This window comes from Leucopleurus acutus, assembly GCF_964270905.1.
Source record: "Leucopleurus acutus genome assembly, chromosome: 4".
NCBI lineage: Eukaryota > Metazoa > Chordata > Mammalia > Artiodactyla > Delphinidae > Leucopleurus > Leucopleurus acutus.
The window spans coordinates 149,150,195-149,168,268 of record NC_139146.1 but is presented as its reverse complement, the minus strand read 5'-3'; the positions used below and the strand labels follow the sequence as shown (position 1 = coordinate 149,168,268).

Sequence of the window (18,074 nt, the reverse complement as noted above, 5' to 3'; positions counted from 1 at the left end):
CCATGACTGTAGTGAAACAAGACAAAAACAAGATCATTCTCTAATCTTGCCTGAACTGAAAATTTAACCAGGAAAGAAGCGGAATGCTGTGCCGTCACAAAAATGACCAAGCATCCCCCTCTTCTGGTTAGCAGGAGTGACTACTGCCTCTTCTCCAGTGATGACTCTAGCCTGTTCCTCTAGCTTCCTGGATAAAAATTAAGATACCTAACAGTCACACTGCCTCTGCTCTTTGACAGCACGCAGCCCAGAACAGACCCTTCACTTTCTTTAAACTTCTCTAAAAACCACCTTATCCAAATCCTATAATAAGCTCCACCTGACCCTTCTTTTTGAGACAGGCCATGGTTTTCCAAGGTACGGATCACCGTTGCTGCAGCAGTAAGCCTAATTGGGCAAGGGTGTGTTCTTGCCGGTGTCTGGCTGATGGGAACCAACAACACCTAAAATATTTATCATATGTTGTTAATAAAAGCATGTATAAAACTTTATGTATATTATAACTTCATGTTCCTATTGAAATACGCATATAAAAATCACACACATTACATATATGACAGTTACACTGATACAAGAAAGAACGTGGATACACACCAAACTATTAAGAGTAGTTATCTCTGAATGTTGGTATGATTGTTTTCCCTTTTCGTTTTTCTGGATTTCATATTTTCCTTCAAATATCATATATAATTTAAGAAGGGAGGAGGGGAAGAGACAAGAAAAACCCTCCCCAAAGAATACGTTTTAAGAGAAGAATCTCATTCACAATGATTGTCCATGTATAAAGGTTTCAACCTTTAGCATATTGGAATCACTTGGGATACTTGCTGAAAATAAGGATTCCTGGGCTTCATCCCTGGGGTGGACCCCAGAATCTGGATGTTGGACCCCAGGAGATACAAACCCATAAAGTCTGAGGAACCTTGAATAATGCAGCTTTGGGGACAAACTAGAACTTGAAAGATGTACAGATTAACAGCAGAAGGAGAGGACTTTTTAGGCTAAAGGAGAATGAGTAGCCTGAAACCATGCAGCTGCATGTGCCGGGAACAGGGAGAGTAACGCCCCGCAGGCTCTCATTAACCTGATTTGACCCATCTGATGGAACTGCAGGCTCCTCTAGAGAACAGTTGGAAACTGAGCAGGTTTGGAAAGGTAAGGTGGGTACTATGTAAAGTTCACTCAAGTTTCCCACCCACATTGCTGACAGCAATCAACAATTCACAGGTTTCTTCAATTTATATCCACACATTTTTCTAACTTTTCTTTAACATTTCCACTAGCAATCTTCCTTCTCCCAACCCTATTAAATCTTTTCTACCCTCCAGGAACTCATTCTCTCCTCTTTACTCATGCTGCCAGCCAACAAAGAAACATGGAAAACAAAATTAAGTTTAAAACTCCCCTGCTGAGCATCTACCTGATTCTATGACACAAGAGTGTAAGTCATCAGTATCTTTCCATATCATGGTAACTTTTTTTTTTAAAGGAATGGGACTTTCCAATGAGTAATCTGATCTCTTACTTGTGTCAAGAAATTTAAGCGGAAAAGTGTTCCTACCTTTAACCATTTAAAAGAAAAATGTTTATATTAAAAGTGAGTAATTTGAGCTTTTGTCTACAATATAAATAACTTTACAGCTGAAAGAGACTTCAAAGTACAAACTTTCATTTTACTGATCACAGCTGTTTCACAGCTTATTTGCCATAAAACACACCCCCAAAATTATATTTTAGCTGAAAATTCCCCTCTATATTTTATGCCCCATAAAATAGTTAACAGTAAACCTTTTTTGTGAAAACCATTGATTTTCCATTGGCAGTAAAATTTTCAATTATTAACGGAGAAATACTATTTGATATTAAGTCAGTTTTATACATATGGAATAATGTTATCATGTCCTCATCCTAAGCCTATTGGAGTAGCTAATTCAGGTATCAAACAAAAATCTCCAAGTAGATGATGGTCAATGATAAACTAAATGGAACCCCAAAAGCAAAGAAGCAGTTCCTTTAAAATTAAAAATTTACTCTACCTAGAGGTTTTCTATTCTGCTACAAAACTATTATGAATAAAGGATACCACTGAAAATGAGGCACATAAGGTACTTGCACTGATATTATCTCAGCAGAAAAGGAATTTAGAGCTTGTAATGGTGAGAAACATGAGCCATTTTCAGGTGATTTGGAGTAATTTTAAGAAAACTCACATTCCAATAAATTAAATGCTATGTCTGATGATCATAGCTGCAGACTCGAAGGGCTCTCACAACTAGAATGCCTTTTTGGTAGGTTAATGTCAAAAGTTCCATTTTAATAAAGGGCAACTTTAATTTTGCAAAAAAAGTAATCATGATATACTTTCTTCTTTTCATGTCTTTGAGTTAAATTAAATACTTCGATTGTGATAGCGTGGGCAGAGAATGTTGTTTTAAAGCCAAATAAAACTCCATTCTACAACCTATGTTTGATAGATTCATACACTTTTCTAGCCTTTTTCCCCCTGTACATAAATGAGGTAACATCAGCCTCACAGTATTATTACAAGGATTAAGAGAGACTGTGTATATGTAGAAGGAAAGAAATACTGGTGGCAGAACTCCACAGGAGTGAAGTGTCTTTTGATTAGAGAATAAACCACAGTGAATGGTAAGGGACAACTAGAAAACAGAACAGTATACGAAAGGACTCTGCGTAATAAAGGAAAAAGAATCTTAAGATTTCACAAGCAGCTGAGAGGGAAGGAGAGAAGGGGCCTTGAGAAAAATGCTGGAGAGAGAAGGGAGAGGACAGCAAAGCAAGATGGAGGCAAGACTGTGACCCAAAGAAAAGAATTGGCAATAAGAAGTTCCCTGTGGCCAGCTAGGCTCTTAATAAAACAAGGCTGAGAGACATTCTATTTTAAGGTTCCCCCCCTTGTACTCTAATGTATATCTGCTGCAATTAGCAACCCCTCCCCCCCCCCCCAACAAAAAGGAACAAGTCTGTTAGAGGAAAGGATCTCGTGTAAAGCTGTCTTGGGTAAAGTCTTTTTTTTTAAGATTTAATTTAATTTATTTTTGGCTGCATTGGATCTTCGTTGCTTGTGGTGAGCGGGGGCTACTTCTCGCCACGGTGCGTGGGCTTCTCATTGCAGTGGCTTCTCTTGTTGCGGAGCACGGCTCTAGGTGCGCGGGCTTCAGTAGTTGTGGCATGCAGCCTCAGTAGTTGCAGCACACGGGCTTAGCTGCCCCGCGGCATGTGGATCTTCCCGGACTAGGGCTCGAACCCGTGTCCTCTGCATTGGCAGGCAGATTCCCATCCACTGTGCCACCAGGGTAGCCCCCTTGGGTAAAGTCTTATTAAAAGTTGGCTAAATACAACTGCCTCCTACCAAGTGGTGTTTTGAGGAAATCAAGGAATGTGGGCTGTGTTCCAGATTTGAACTTACACAAGGTGATGAAAAGGGAACAGTTCTAAGTGGTAAGACACAAGCAAGCTGGAGGATTCAGAAACAGAAAGGACCAAGTGGTGTCTGGAAGAAAATTAAACCCCAGAGATAGTGGGGGAGGGAGGTAAGAGGCAGAGTTCATTTCATTTAAATATCATGGGACCAGTGACCCCAGTAGGGGGAAAATCAGGTTGCCAACTTCTGCCAGTGTCTTTTGATTGGCAGTCAGTAAGTGTCAGTTCTCTTCCCTTCTGAGGAATGAATAACGTTTCATACCTCGGATACAACTGTTTTCACGCTTGTTACAACTATCAGAGAAAAGAGGCAAACTTTAAAAAATGATACAAAACTAGCATGAAGTTGCACTTTATCCAAAATAGTCCACCAAGACTGAGTGGTTGATTGGGGGGGGGGGGGAGGGCGGAGATTACCTTCGGGAAAAGCAGACATTTGTCAAAAACCACTAGAACTTCACAGTGTATCTAGGAGATCAAAGATTCTCCAACACGTCAGACAGGTGAAAGCTACGATTTTGAGGAAGGCAATTGAGCAGTCTGGGCAAGGAAGTCAGATAATTAGAAGCCTTAAAATCAACATCTTTTCTGCAGTAAGAATGCTCAGGTCAGTTCCCTTTTGAAACATTGTAGCAACAACGTGGCCTTTGCAAATAAATGAGGAATTACTACGCTACTTTATGTTAACGAAAAAGGTTAGACATTTATGTTCAGAAATTAGAGAAACTTAACTGAAGGCTTCTCCATTTTTTCAAATTATACAGAAAAGAAAGGGTAATAAAGGAAAGACGAAAAGCGTTTCCTCGGTGAACAGGTGCTACAGGAGGAAGTCGGAGCTCCCTTCTCCAGGGAAGGCTCCGAGGGCCCAGCGGGGAAGCGAGTCCGGGAACGCGGAGAAGGCACGGTTCGTCGCAGGGTAATTAGCACACAGGTGCCCGCATTCCCTCCATTTAAAATGCCAAGATAGAAACGTACAGTATCTCCGTTTCAAACAAACCAACGGAGCCTCTGTCAAACTGCAATTCTCTTACTACTACTACCTACAAGCAGAGGCAGTGAAGGAGCGGCAGGAAAGTCACGAGGGAGCTTCCCACAGACTCGGGCACAGGCAGCTCTGCACAGAGCAGCTTCTACGGAGAGCGTGACTCACACCCTCGAGCAACCCACCAGGGAGGAGAGACCTGATATCCAGTTTGACCGCCCTCCGCTGCGCCCCACCTGTCCAGGGCTCGCTCGGATGGGTGCTGCAGACTGTAAGCCCCACGTCCTCTCCTCTCCCCCCAGTCCCCAAGGGGAGCCAGCCTCCCTGCCTTCGGCCAGGACCCGCGTCCGCTCTCTCCTACCTTGGCTCGCGGTCCTTGCTCCGGCTCGTCGTGCCGCGGCGGGCGGACTGGGGATACCCGGGAGTCGGCGCTGGGAGGGGCGGACGCCGGGGCCGCTATTTGTAAACACGCTCCACGTGCGCTCGCCCTGCCCCATTCGCATCCCGCTCGGGACACCTGAGGATGCGCAGCTTTCTCGCGAGCCCTCCTAAGGTGCGATTTTTATTGCACCTGAGAGCGGAGGAAGCCTTGCCCACGGAACCGGGACACTGGGAAAAGGGCTGAGACAAGGTGAGCTTGTACCGCCCCCTGCTGGCCGGCGAAGCAGTCTGCAGGTTGGAGCAGCAGGGCCCTTAGTAGAACCCACGCGGCGCCCAGAGACTCCGCGGCGGCTGCGCCCGCCCCCTCCCGCCCGCTCGCCGGAGACCCCGCCCCCGGGCCGCGCGCTCGCCCGCGGAGGCCCCGCCCCCTCGCCGACACAACGTTCCTGCGGGGGCGCGCGCGTGCCCCTAATCCCCCGCCTTCCGGCTCCGGCGGCGACGCTCGCTGCCTGCTGTCTGCTGCCGCCGCCGCCGCGCGCCGCCGCCGCCGCCGCCGCCGCCGCCGCCGCCGCCGGTGTCAGCCTCCCTCGGGAGACTCCATTTGCTCTCAGGTTGGTTTGGCCGCCGCGAAGGCAGGCGGAGAGCGATGCCCCCGGCCCGCGGACTGGCGTCCCCTGGGCCAAGCGCCCGCCCGCTCGCTGGCTGGCTGCGGCGGTGACATCCTGGTCGCTGGCGTCCACGGAGGAATCCGGGCTCCCACGGAGCAAAGACGTCCGGCGTTCCGGAGCTCTCCGTGCGGGGAGAGGCCCTCGCTAACGCGGCTCCTCTCTGACCGCTTAATTTCAGGAGGTAGGCAATGCAGGTCCCATTCCCTGACACTCTAGATAATGCCTGAAAGCAGTCTGTGTCGTATTTAGCCATCACATTCCTAGGAGGCGTTAATTTTCTCAACACAGTCGCAGGATAGATGTGGGTAATGCCACAGACCCTGATATTGAAAGAAAAATGTTTTTGGTATCTTCCTTTAGGTTTCGGAGGCTCCGAGTGCCTATACAGCCCCCGACAGGAACTACTTCTGTTGGCCCATCGAGGATCATCTTTCACCAGGATTATCGTAACATCTTCACTGAGCCTTCCCCCACCCCATACCCTCTACCATGAGTCCTGATTTCTGCCAATGAAGTTTTTTGATGCTTTCTTTAATCATGTGACACCACTTCTTGTCCACCTTTTTCCTTTTCAGTTGCCAAACACATGAGGTGGAGGTTTGTGTCATGTTAAAGTACACAGTTTCCTGCCTGTCCCCTTTCACCTGATTTGCACCGCTCCCTTCTGTTCAGCTTGCCTTACCCTGATTGCTTACGATTTCCATAACCACTCACTTGCACATCGTGTAGCAGCCCTTGCCTGGGGAGGTAGCATTCCATACAGCGCACTGCCTGACAAGGACAGCAGTCAGGGGGCGAGTTTTCCCGTTGTATTTTCCTATCAGGTTTGCAAGCCCTTCTGCCAACTCTTTGTTCCCTAGCACAGTGCCCCAAATACTCCCACCAGAGTCTTAGTTTCTTTAACATAGAGCTTCGCCCATAAGGATGGCAAGAATCAAGTATGTAATGTGACTGTTTTAGAGACCTTGCTGGTACAATATTGGTTGTCATCGCCACTGAGATCGCAGTTCATGAAAAGACCTTAAACTAAGGGAGGAGGAGGCAAGATAGAAGGTAGGATTAAGTGGAGCCAGTCCTTGTTGTTTGAAGTTTGTAAGTTTCAAAACAGCAAAGCGAAGAGAGTCATGTAGGCCTTGTCTGGAAATTGGCCAGCACACTGTCCATCTAGGTCCTAGGGGGGCAGGAAAGGGACCTTAAAACCCCATTTTCTAGTCTCATTGTGTCCAAATCTAAGTTGTTACGAATCTTGTTCTAGTAGTCGTCTAAAATATTAGATACAATGTTGGGGAAACGAAAGCGTGTGGTGTTGACAATTAAGGACAAGCTTGACATTATTAAGAAACTTGAGGAAGGCATCTCTTTCAAAAAACTTTCTGTGGTGTATGGAATTGGTGAATCCACAGTGCGTGATATTAAAAAAAACAAAGAAAGGATAATAAACTATGCAAACAGTTCAGATCCTACAAGTGGGGTATCCAAACGTAAATCTATGAAGTCATCAACATATGAGGAACTGGATAGAGTTATGATAGAGTGGTTTAACCAACAGAAAACAGAGGGGATTCCAGTGTCTGGAACGATTTGTGCAAAACAAGCCAAGTTCTTTTTTGACGCCCTGGGGATGGAAGGTGATTTTAATGCATCATCTGGCTGGCTGACTCGATTTAAGCAGCGCCACGGTATTCCAAAGGCTGCTGGTAAAGGAACAAAACTGAAAGGAGATGAAACTGCCGCCAGGGAGTTTTGTGGTAACTTTCAGGAATTCGTTGAGCGAGAGAATCTACAACCAGAACAAATTTATGGTGCTGATCAAACTGGATTGTTCTGGAAATGTCTACCGTCAAGGACATTAGCTCTTGAAACTGAGCGGAGTACTTCTGGTTATAGGTCAAGCAGAGAGAGAATCATTATCATGTGTTGTGCAAATGCCACAGGTTTACACAAACTTAATCTTTGTGTTGTGGGGAAAGCAAAAAAGCCTCGTGCATTCAAAGGAGCTGACCTTTCGAACCTTCCTGTCACTTATTTCAGTCAAAAAAGTGCATGGATAGAACATTCTGTTTTCAGACAGTGGTTTGAAAAGTACTTTGTGCCACAGGTGCAGAAGCATTTGAAATCCAAGGGGCTTCTAGAAAAAGCAGTGCTCCTTTTGGATTTTCCCCCAGCCCATCCAAATGAAGCACTGTTGAGTTCAGATGATGGTAGAATAATTGTGAAATATCTACCACCCAATGTCGCAAGTCTCATTCAACCTATGAGCCAAGGAGTTCTAGCCACAGTAAAAAGATACTACCGAGCAGGACTTCTCCAGAAGTACGTGGATGAAGGAATTGACCCCAAAATGTTCTGGAAGAACTTGACAGTGTTAGATGCAATTTATGAAGCGTCAAGAGCTTGGAACATGGTAAAATCAAGTACCATAACCAAAGCATGGAAAAAACTTTTCCCAGGCAATGAAGAGAATTCAGGCATGAATATTGACGAAGGAGCCATTTTAGCAGCTAACTTAGCAACAGTTTTACAGAATACAGAAGACTGTGAACATGTTGACCTTGAGAACATCGATCAGTGGTTTGACTCTCGGAGTAGCGACTCAAACTGTCCAGTGCGAACCGACAGTGAAGGTGCCGAGGACCGGGCCAAGCCTGCCGAGCACAAGCCTTCCAGTAAGACTAGAAAAACAGAACCGAACCCGGAGAAGCATATTAGCCACAAAGCTGCACTCGAATGGACCGAAAATTTACTGGATTATCTAGAACAACAGGATGACATGCTTCTGTCTGATAAACTGGTGTTGCGGAGGCTTCGAACAATAATAAGAAGAAAACAGAAGACCCAGAATAACAAAAGTCATTAGTAATCCTCGTAAGGGTTTCAGTGTGTTTGCATCTTTGTGACTTTATCTGCAGTGGAACTTAATTACCGTGTTTGCAGTGCTGTGGATTTCAAGGCCAAATATATTTTATTAATGAATTTAGGAGTAGATGCTGTTTTGGATTACTTCAATGACTGTGCTTGAATGTGCATCCTAGGAAGTGAGCTTTGACATGTATCTTGTCTGTTTCTAATCTGTATTATACTAATTTACATCATAAGGTACCTGAGGCCAGGGATCCTGTGTCTGTTTTGTGCCTGAATTTCATTGTCTAATAGAGTACCATGCACACTCTAGGCAATCAATAAATCTTTCTTAAATTGAATTTTTATGGCTTTCTCTGAACTTCAGTTTCCAAACTGAAATACGTGGAGGGTAAGTTTGCCTTTCTACCGCGGTTTTTTTCCACCTGCCGAAAATTTTAGAACTCAGCAGAGATTATACTTGAAGTACATGTATTTCACTGTGAAAGCAGAGAACTGAAGGAAAATACTCTGAAGCCTGAAATATGGCATTTCTATACCAATAGTATTTGGACAATCAGAAATTCAGATTGGCTGTCTCTGTATAATGAAGTAAGAAGAAATAAGGTTAAAACGTCCCCAGGCAAAGGACTTGCACTTCACTTTTATTTCATCTGGCGGTAGGGAGAGTTCCTTCAGAGTTGTGGAAAGAATGCCATCATTGTTCCAGAAAAACAGATTTCATTTTCCAGATCATTGCTATTAGAAGAGAATAGGGATTAAACTGTGTTATCTGTCATTTTGATCCTTTATTAGTAGAGCTATGTAAGTAGTTTTTTCTCTTTAATAAGCTATTTGATGTAACACTTCAAAGCTTTAAAGTACGTCATTTGCTTTCATAATAGCGTATTTTTCTTGAGAACTAATACGGAGAATATAAGCATACAGTGCATTTGTGGAGCCACCACGTGAACTGACATTAAATTGAACATGAGAAAGGCCCTATAGGACAGCATAGGCTGCTGTGTGATCACGGGCAAGTTACTTGACCCATCTGTAAAATAGGAATAATACCTGCCTCTGAGAGTGTTTTGAGGAGTACATGAGTTAATATACGGATTTTAAGAAATACAGGCTTAGAACAGGACCTGGCTCAGAAAAAGTCCTCTGAGTGTTAGCTCCTGTTACCGAGTTGCAGAAATGACGTTTCAGAAGTGTGCTCAACAGATCCAGTGTGTGAATCATCCCTGATGTTGCTGCACTGGGAAAACCCTTTAGAGGGAGGTGAGATAAAAGAGATGCAAGTGACTAGATTCCGCTGAAATACAACAATAATTTACTTCAAAGAAAACTGGAAGGTTAATCCAATTCAGAAATCATTTCCCGACCATCTACTGCTAGGCACAGTGAGGCATGCCGGCACGTTTAAGACATCTTAGTTTGAATTATAAAAGGAAATGGGAATGGGATTGTAGTTTCTTTGCTCCAGGCCCGCAAATAAAATACATAGATGTTGGCTTTGTTCACAGAATCTGTTACTGATATTGGCCTCGTTTACTGAAGTAATAAAATACCTTTAAAGCAGACAAGGTAGCAGTTAGGAGGACCAAACTAAAGTAACACAGGATCAGTAGAAAATTAGAGTAAAAGAAATATCACAGGAGACTGGTTACGGTAATTAGGTCCAGCCATATACTGGGAGCTTTGTTGTGACTGACCTGAGATTTTAGAAGCTCTGACAGTTCTTCACGAGGACTGTTAAGCTCAGAATTCTGCCTTTTGACAAAGCAGAGGCTTTGAGTTCGAGAAAGGCCTTTTCGGAAAACCTCTTAAGAATATTTTCTTTGGGAGGATTCATACCTTATTATTAACACACCTCTCGCAGTTTACACAATTTCACTTACTAGAGAGGCCTGAGGAAATGAAACTTTGTGCAGATAAGTCCTGAAACTATTTGGCTTCTTGGAGGCAAAGGGATTCTGAAGCCTGGAAATGGTAATGACATATTTGAATACCGCTTTGCATTTTTCACAGAGCTTTCTGCTAACAAAAACTTCTCAGACTTCTTTCAGTCATGACATTGAAATGGTTTAATCCTGTTTTATCATAAAGGCCGATATAAACTGTGCATTCTAATTCCATAATTAACTGTAATACAAAAATCTTTTTCCTTTTCCAGGTATTGTTATATTAATTATATCCTCTAGGAAGATGCATCGTGTTATCTTGGTTAACCCCATGCGCCTTGTACGTACCCTAGTTTGAGCAGCACAGAAAATAAGGTGCTCTCATTTGACTTTGTGCACCTTAAAGAAAGTATCCACACATTTACTTTTAAATAAATTTATAAATGGAAATTAATAAATTTTCCATTTATAAAAGTACCTATTTTTTAGAGGATTTGAAAGACAAACAACTCAGACCAAATGGGAAGTGTTTGGCAACTGAGAGCATACTTTAAAAAAACTTGTGTAGTGGGAATATTTACTATTGCATAATTTAATTTCAGAGAGTAATAGAGGGGTTGACTGGAGAACCTTGAATGCTCAGTAAATATAACAGAGTCGGCAGGGCCCAGATAGTAGGCACAGTCAACTCAAGTAGAATTAGAGGATTATAATGGTGCTCTTGTTCTGGGACTCTCTTTGTTTTCAGTCTAGCTTCAGACTGAGCTCTGTGGTCCCTTCATCATGAATCTTCTGGATTTAAGGAAGCGCGTGGTGGACTCAGTGGCCCAGTTGACATGAAGCAGGAGACAGCTAGTTAGGTCATGATCTCAGAGACGCTCTGCCTCCAGTGATGCGGCCAAAGCCCCCCAACGTATTACAAATCAAAGCCAGGACCTGCACTACAAATGCAGCCCTCCTTCAGGAGGGCTGTGTCTACTTTCTAGTATTTTCACAAAGTTCACCTGGTCTTATTTAAACATATACTTTATCTCCACCCTAAGCAAAATCACAGGTCTTGTGTGCTGACTGCGGTCTCTTTCTAGTCCAAGTTAAAGTAAATATAAAACTTTTTTTTTTTTAATAACTTGACAATCTGTAACCCCAGATTACCTTGTATATCTCATTGGCACATTTTGTGAAACTCTGGCTCAGAAGAAGGAGTGGGGTTGTGGAAGGGTAATGGATTGGAGTACAAACACCAGCTTCTCTGCTTTCTCCCTAGATAACCTTGACAGCTTTCCGGACCTCTCTGAACCTCAAGTTTCTTCATGTGTAGAAGGGTGGCAGGTTAAACGGGCACACTCCAAGTGTTCATAAACACCAGCTATTAAGCAACCCTATGGCTGTTCACTGAGAATCCCTGGCCTCCAGGCTTAGGCTGGAGAATGAATCACAGTCCTTCTCTCATGGTGACTCTGTGCAGACCTCCGGGAGGCCTGGGCACCCTTGTTGAGGTCTAGGGCACTGCCTCGTCACTGGGAATGCTGGCTGGGGTCGCTGCCACAGGTAAGAGGGCAGTGCTGAGTCCCTCGGGCCCTTAAGACTACAGTGCGTGCTGTCAGTCATCACAGGGGTCCATCAGTAAACAGACAAACAGACAAGCACAGGTGGGGCCTGCTTTAGCTGTAGTCTGGGATAACGGGGCTCAAAGAGAAATGGGTTCTTCCAGGCAGCTGAAGGCATCCTTGTGAGGTGATGCGCTCTTATGCTAAAGGCAGAAATGCAAACTGCCGGTGCAAACACAGGGGAAACCGTGGGAGCAGACGGGGCCCAGCCAGGACGCAGCGCCATCAGTGCGGTCCCCCATCTAACAGATGAGTCCAGGGGTCACTGGGCCTGGCTTACCCAGCAGCATCCTGATTTACGCTGGTTGTTCAGAGTAAGTGTTGCAGAGCCCTTTTTACTCTCATGTGTCCCAGCTTAGAAGAGAAATTAGGCGGTTTCCCTACCACTGACCCAGAGAAGGGAGTTGATCTGCCTAAGGTCACATAGTCGCTAGGGGCCAAGAAGGGAGTAGAAGCTGCTTCTCTCAGCTCCGGACAGTGGTGGCCTAGTGGCCAAGGGTAGGGGCTCCCTCCAGGCCGCGCCTCCCAGGGCCGGACTGCAGTCCTGGAGTCCAGCACAGGCCTGCCCGTTCGACACAGGTTGGGAAGTCCCGTAGTGAAATTCTCTCCTGGAGGACAGGGGGTGCGCCCAGTTCACGTGCTGGATGTCTGCTATGTGCCAGGCCTGACGCTGGGCGTTCCCCAAAGCAAAGTCTATTTTGTGATCCTCAACACCAATCCTGTGAAGTATGATACCCGTTTGAGAAGGAGTTCCCAAAGGGAGCTGGCAGAGACCAACCAAACGCTCCTGTCTGAAACAAGGACAGAGGCTGCAACCCTTGCAGGAAGCTGCGGTCCTCCGTTCCCCCGCGGGCATCCAGACTGCAGGAATCCATGAGGCTGTCAGCCAAAACCTTCCTTAAAACCACTGTTAGCTGGGTGTGTGCAATTCCAGAGAACGCTTCCACCAGGGCTATTCCCCAGGCGCCTGAGTATCATTGTAAATCCACCAGGCTCAGGAAGTCCTTCAGTGAAGCTCCATGCAGCAGACAGATGCAGTCATCACGAGGGCATCTTTGAAATCTCCTTCTGATCAGAAGATCAGGCCCGGGGCTAGAGGGTAGATCCAGCCATGTCTCCACAGGTTATTGGGGTGGCCGACATCCTTTCTACATGGAAATCCCTGGGTGGGGGGGGGGGGTGCTTATCCTTGTTCCTAGCTCTTCACTCTTCCTCCTGGTCTAGGTTGCCCCAAGAACCAAGCCTGCCTGGGTTGCAGACCCATGTCAAGAACATACTTGTTTAGTATAATTTGGAAAGCGAGAAACAAAAGGTGCTGTAGATGTATGATGACATGTGTAAGGCAAACATACTGTCTTTCACAGTTTTTGGTCAACCTGAAGATGGATATGAAAATATTTAGTGTAGTTCCTTTACAGAACTTTAGGTGTAATTTATGACTATCCCTAGAACTTCAGACATAGACCTTTGGGTTTTTGTATGTTCATAGTGACTCGGTAATGAGATTATTAGCTAATACCACTGTAACTAATTAAATCACTGGGGGACATGATAGGTTAGAGTTACTCTACAGATATTAAAGGAATCAGTGCGGTTTTGGAACATTTAACTTTTTTTTCTTAAATTAGAAGAGAAAAATTGACTGTAGGACTCAGCCTCATTAACCTATGAAGTAACTACCCAACGTGCTTTTGTTCTCCAGAGAAACCTCAACAGCTGAACTTACGACCAAATCACATCTAATTTCTTCTAAAACCAACAAAAATGTTACCCAATTCTTTACTATATTTCAGAATATGTTGATCGTCTGGAACTTATTACCAAGAAAACATAATTACCTTTGAACCTAAAAAAAGGCAAAGTAAACTTAAGGAAAACAGTTTTCCTCATCCACTGAAGCATTTTTTTTAAGTCATATAACAGAATAAAGTTATAAAGATACTCTTTTTTCTTAATGAGAAATGTCTGAGGTTATACACATAGTCTTGGTGTGTTAATTTAAGATGACAGAGAACCCAGATTTTTTTCCCCCTTTTTGGCTTTAAAAATGTAACTTAAAAGATGAATTCAATAGGAGTCTTGATAATCAATGTGATCTAATCCAAACGAACATATTTTAAGCTGTTTCAATGTAATAATCACAACACAAAGCTGACTCCCAAAGTATGGTTGTATTTTTTAAAATTACTGTTATAGTTGGACAATATATAGGGAATAGTATTTCCATTTTCTGTTAATCAGCTTTCGGGGGCCATTTGCTGATTTACTTTAGTATTTGGGGGAGTCTTTGTCTCCTAATTGTGTTAATAAGATACTTAGCCTATAGTACATAAAATACCTAAGTTGCTTTTCTAAAACAACTAGAGAATGAAGGGTTTTCTCCTGCACTGTACAAATATTCAGTACTGTAAATTATACTCACCAATTAAATTAGCACAATGTATAATTAAAAGTGTTTCTACCATGAGAAAAACTACTGTATTTGATTGATTCTGAAGATACACATTTTAATATCTGTGAAATTGGGATACTTCTTGCAATCAACAGCATCTTACAATTATAGTTGACAGCATTTTTGTCTTTCTTCATGGTATGTAAAATAATTATATCTTTTAGGTTCTGTGAAATATAAATTTTTTTGTAAATCTTGCCTTTCTTTTGAAAATAGAACTAGAAGTAATGGCATACATAAAAAATTTCCATTTAGTATATATACATTTATAATTATATGTTACATATGAATATACAAAAATCAGATATTTACAAGATAATCTAAGAAGTGCTATTTCATGATACTATTAATTGCTCTTGCACACACACTTATATTTTACTAATTTAGGAGTAAAGATAGGGTAATCCTTTTAACTACTACTGCATGTCTTTTAAAGACATGCTGCTTTATTTCATTTAAATATATAAAATAAATTGTAGAGCAACTGAAGTGTAGACAAAGTGGCTTTTTATTGGCCACACTTCTAATGGTTTGTATGTGAATTAATCTGCTAAGAAGTTTCTAGATTGTTCAAGAATAGCATGTTTTCTTTGTTTATATGTTCTATCCATGTAACTTACCATAATAGGTTTTTGTTTTTCTGTAATTTATTCATATTTCCTTAGTTTTAACCTAATATCTTGTTTTTTGTTCCCGGATCTCATCACATTACATTTAGTTTTCATATCTCCTTAGGCTCCTCTTGGCTGTAAGAGTTTCTCAGAATGTACTTGTTTTGATGACCTTGACAGTTTTGAGGAGTACCGGTCAGGTATTTTGTACAATGTCCCTATACCCTTTACCTCTACCACAATTCGTTGTTGTTCTTTGTGCATCCCTTGCCTACTCTAACACAAAGCAGATTGTGAAACTGCCACGATTAAATATACATTCTAGGGCTTCCCTGGTGGCGCAGTGGTTGAGAGTCTGCCTGCCATGCAGGCGACACGGGTTCGTGCCCCAGTCCGGGAAGATCCCACATGCCGCGGAGCGGCTGGGCCCGTGAGCCATGGCCGCTGAGCCTGCGCGTCCGGAGCCTGTGCTCCGCAACGGGAGAGGCCACAACAGTGAGAGGCCCGCGTACCGCAAAAAAAAAAAAAAAAAAAAAAAGATACATTATAAAGAAATAAAAGTATGAGAGAGAGAGAGAGAGAGAGAGGTAAATTTTGATGAGGATCCGGAAGGCTTCTTGCCCTTGAAGCAACTGGTAGAGTCTGCGGTGTGACGGGGGGAATGTGAGGAATGCAGGTCATCTTCTAGTCACAAACTAATATGATTTCAACATGAAGTTCATTAAAAGTGTAATTACAAGTGTTGGTGTCAAGTTTGGTAGGGGCCTGAAGGGTTTTTTCCCCTCCTGACACCAAAATACACGGTGTCTTTTCCAACACAGCTTCTCCAACGCTGACACCAACGAGGTGTCCTACAGTTCTGACCCTGTCAGGGTTAGACCGCACAGGTTTAAGGGCTCAGTTCCATAAGACTGCCTTCACTTCACATGTCAGTGGCACGTATCAGGTCCCCAGGTTACCCTCACTTCTCTCTGTCTTGACTGCAAAGCTGGGGGTTCCCACAACCCCCCAGTTACTATTATAGTTTATTATAAAGGATACAAACGGTCAGATGTAGTGACATGTAGGGTGAGGTCCAGAAAGGTCCTGAGCACAGGAGCCTCTGTCCCTGTAGAGTTGGGTGGGCCACCCTCCTGGCACGTGGATGTTTTTGCCAACTTGCAAGCTTCCTTCCGCGGAGCGGCTGGGCCCGTGAGCCATGGCCGCTGAGCCTGCGTGTCCGGAGCCTGTGCTCCGCAACAGGAGAGGCCACAGCAGTGAGAGGCCCGCGTACCGCAAAAAAATAAATAAATAAAATAAATATTGGTTGACAGAACGAATCAGTGCCATATGGAACACTATATTCTTGACTAAGATAAAAGTTTTATCCTCAAGCGTTTTACAGTAAAGGAGTGGACAGCATTGTTTACTCAAATAATTACAGGAAAGAATTATTTAATAAAAGTCAGAGAGATAGGAGAAAATCTCCCATAAAGTTGGGATCACAAAAGACTTACATCTTCAGTGAAAAGGAATCAGAATAAACTTGTGGCACAGGAGGGGCAGCAAGAAAACTGTCCCATTTTGACCCTGGCATTGGGTGGGAGGAATAGAAATATCTCTCCTCAGAATTTGTAAACACGAGCCTGACTCCTTATAGGTTTGCAATACGAATTTACTGTCTATCCCCAGACCATTCAGCCAACAATTTAATTTAAGGTGGTTGTGCTTGCAGAAGACTGGTAGGAATAGACACAAATTCTCTCTGAAGGAATACAACTTCAACATAGTCCTCAAAAAATTCCATGGATAAAGTTCCAAAGAAAAAGAGCTCACAACGCACCGTAAGAGCCAGCAGAAACAACTGAAAGCAGCCTCAGACCCGCTCAGACTCTACTTATTGCAATTACTATAGAATGCAAACATAGCAAAGTTTAGCTTCTACAAAGAGAAGGTTTCAAATATAAGCAAGAAATAGACTTAAAGATCAAGCAGATTTGAGAAGGAACTAAACAGAACTTTGAAAAATAAAATATACTTGTCAATATAATCATTGCAGGTGAGTCACTGTGACCCTTATGGGAGCAGGGTCACTGAGGGATGAAGGGCGGGGTCTAGTACCAGTCAGTTGAAGAGTTAATGGCAGTAAATAAACCGTGCAACACACGTTCCGTGATTTTCTGTATGCATGCGATACTTCACAATTTAAAAATGTTAAATAGGAGATAATGAGAGATGAAAGAAATAAGACTGGTAAGTGCGAACTGACTCTAGTACCTTCCAGTGGTGATAAAACGGTGATGGCGATGAGGACAGAGGGAATCCTTTCCTCCATCAGTGTATCGCATTACTCCCAGATGCCAAGTCTACTTCCTTCTCTTTAACTAAAAGAAAATGGGAGATAAGAGAAAAGGGAGGGAGAGTGGGAAGATGAAGGAAAGGGGAAAAAAGAATAGAGGGTACCTCCTCCTTCTCTAAGCTTCTCCCTCAAAAGATGGGGACCTGCTCATCTCTCTCTGCATTCCAGTCCCCCTCTTGTAGTCTTACTTCAAACGTGTATGTTTTGCTTCTCCACTTTTGTGTGTCTTCTCAATTTTTTCTCTTTAAAAATTAAAAAAAAAATTCCTGAGTGCTAAGGGTGATATTCTAAAGAGATGACTCTTTGGGGGCCCCCAGATAGCTTCAGGAGTGGGGCTGGTTGCTTTGACTAGAAGCTTGGAACGTTCAGACCCACCTCCCAACCTCGGGGTAAAGGAAGGGGGTAGAGATTGAGTTAATCATCAATGGCCATTGATTTTACCAACCGTGCCTATAGGATTAAACAAAGGGGAATTGAGGGGGATAAGGAGGGAGGGGAAGCCCACATGGCTGTATTGAGTGAGCCTCTTGTCCCTGTGCTGGACTTCATGGCAACAGAGAAAAAGTTGTGGGAGAGAAATGGGGGAACATGTGAAACACATTCTAAATCAACTGCCTTGAAAATTAACATTAAGATAATTTCTTTTCCACTCTAAATCATAAGTTTCACTTAAAAAAATTTTAACGCTCAACTAATCCTCTCTAATTTCATTTTCAACCTATGGAACTGGATTCGAACCTAACCAAAAGTGACAGGCTCCACTCTACAAACCCTGAAACATCACTACCTCTTCAAAATAAAAAGTGTAAAGTAGGACTTTCAGTTGTCATCATGAATTACTTTTCC

At 43.4% G+C, this 18,074-nt stretch overlaps 1 protein-coding gene across 1 annotated transcript; it reads left to right on the top strand.

Moving 5' to 3' along the window:
• Window positions 1-5,393: 5,393 nt before the first annotated feature.
• TIGD2 (tigger transposable element derived 2) lies at window positions 5,394-10,919 on the top strand. Its single transcript, XM_082837853.1, has 2 exons — window positions 5,394-5,656; window positions 5,836-10,919. Exon 2 carries the CDS (start codon window positions 6,755-6,757, stop codon window positions 8,330-8,332), a length of 1,578 nt encoding a protein of 525 aa, XP_082693979.1. The 5' UTR covers window positions 5,394-5,656; window positions 5,836-6,754; the 3' UTR covers window positions 8,333-10,919.
• Window positions 10,920-18,074: the final 7,155 nt, after the last annotated feature.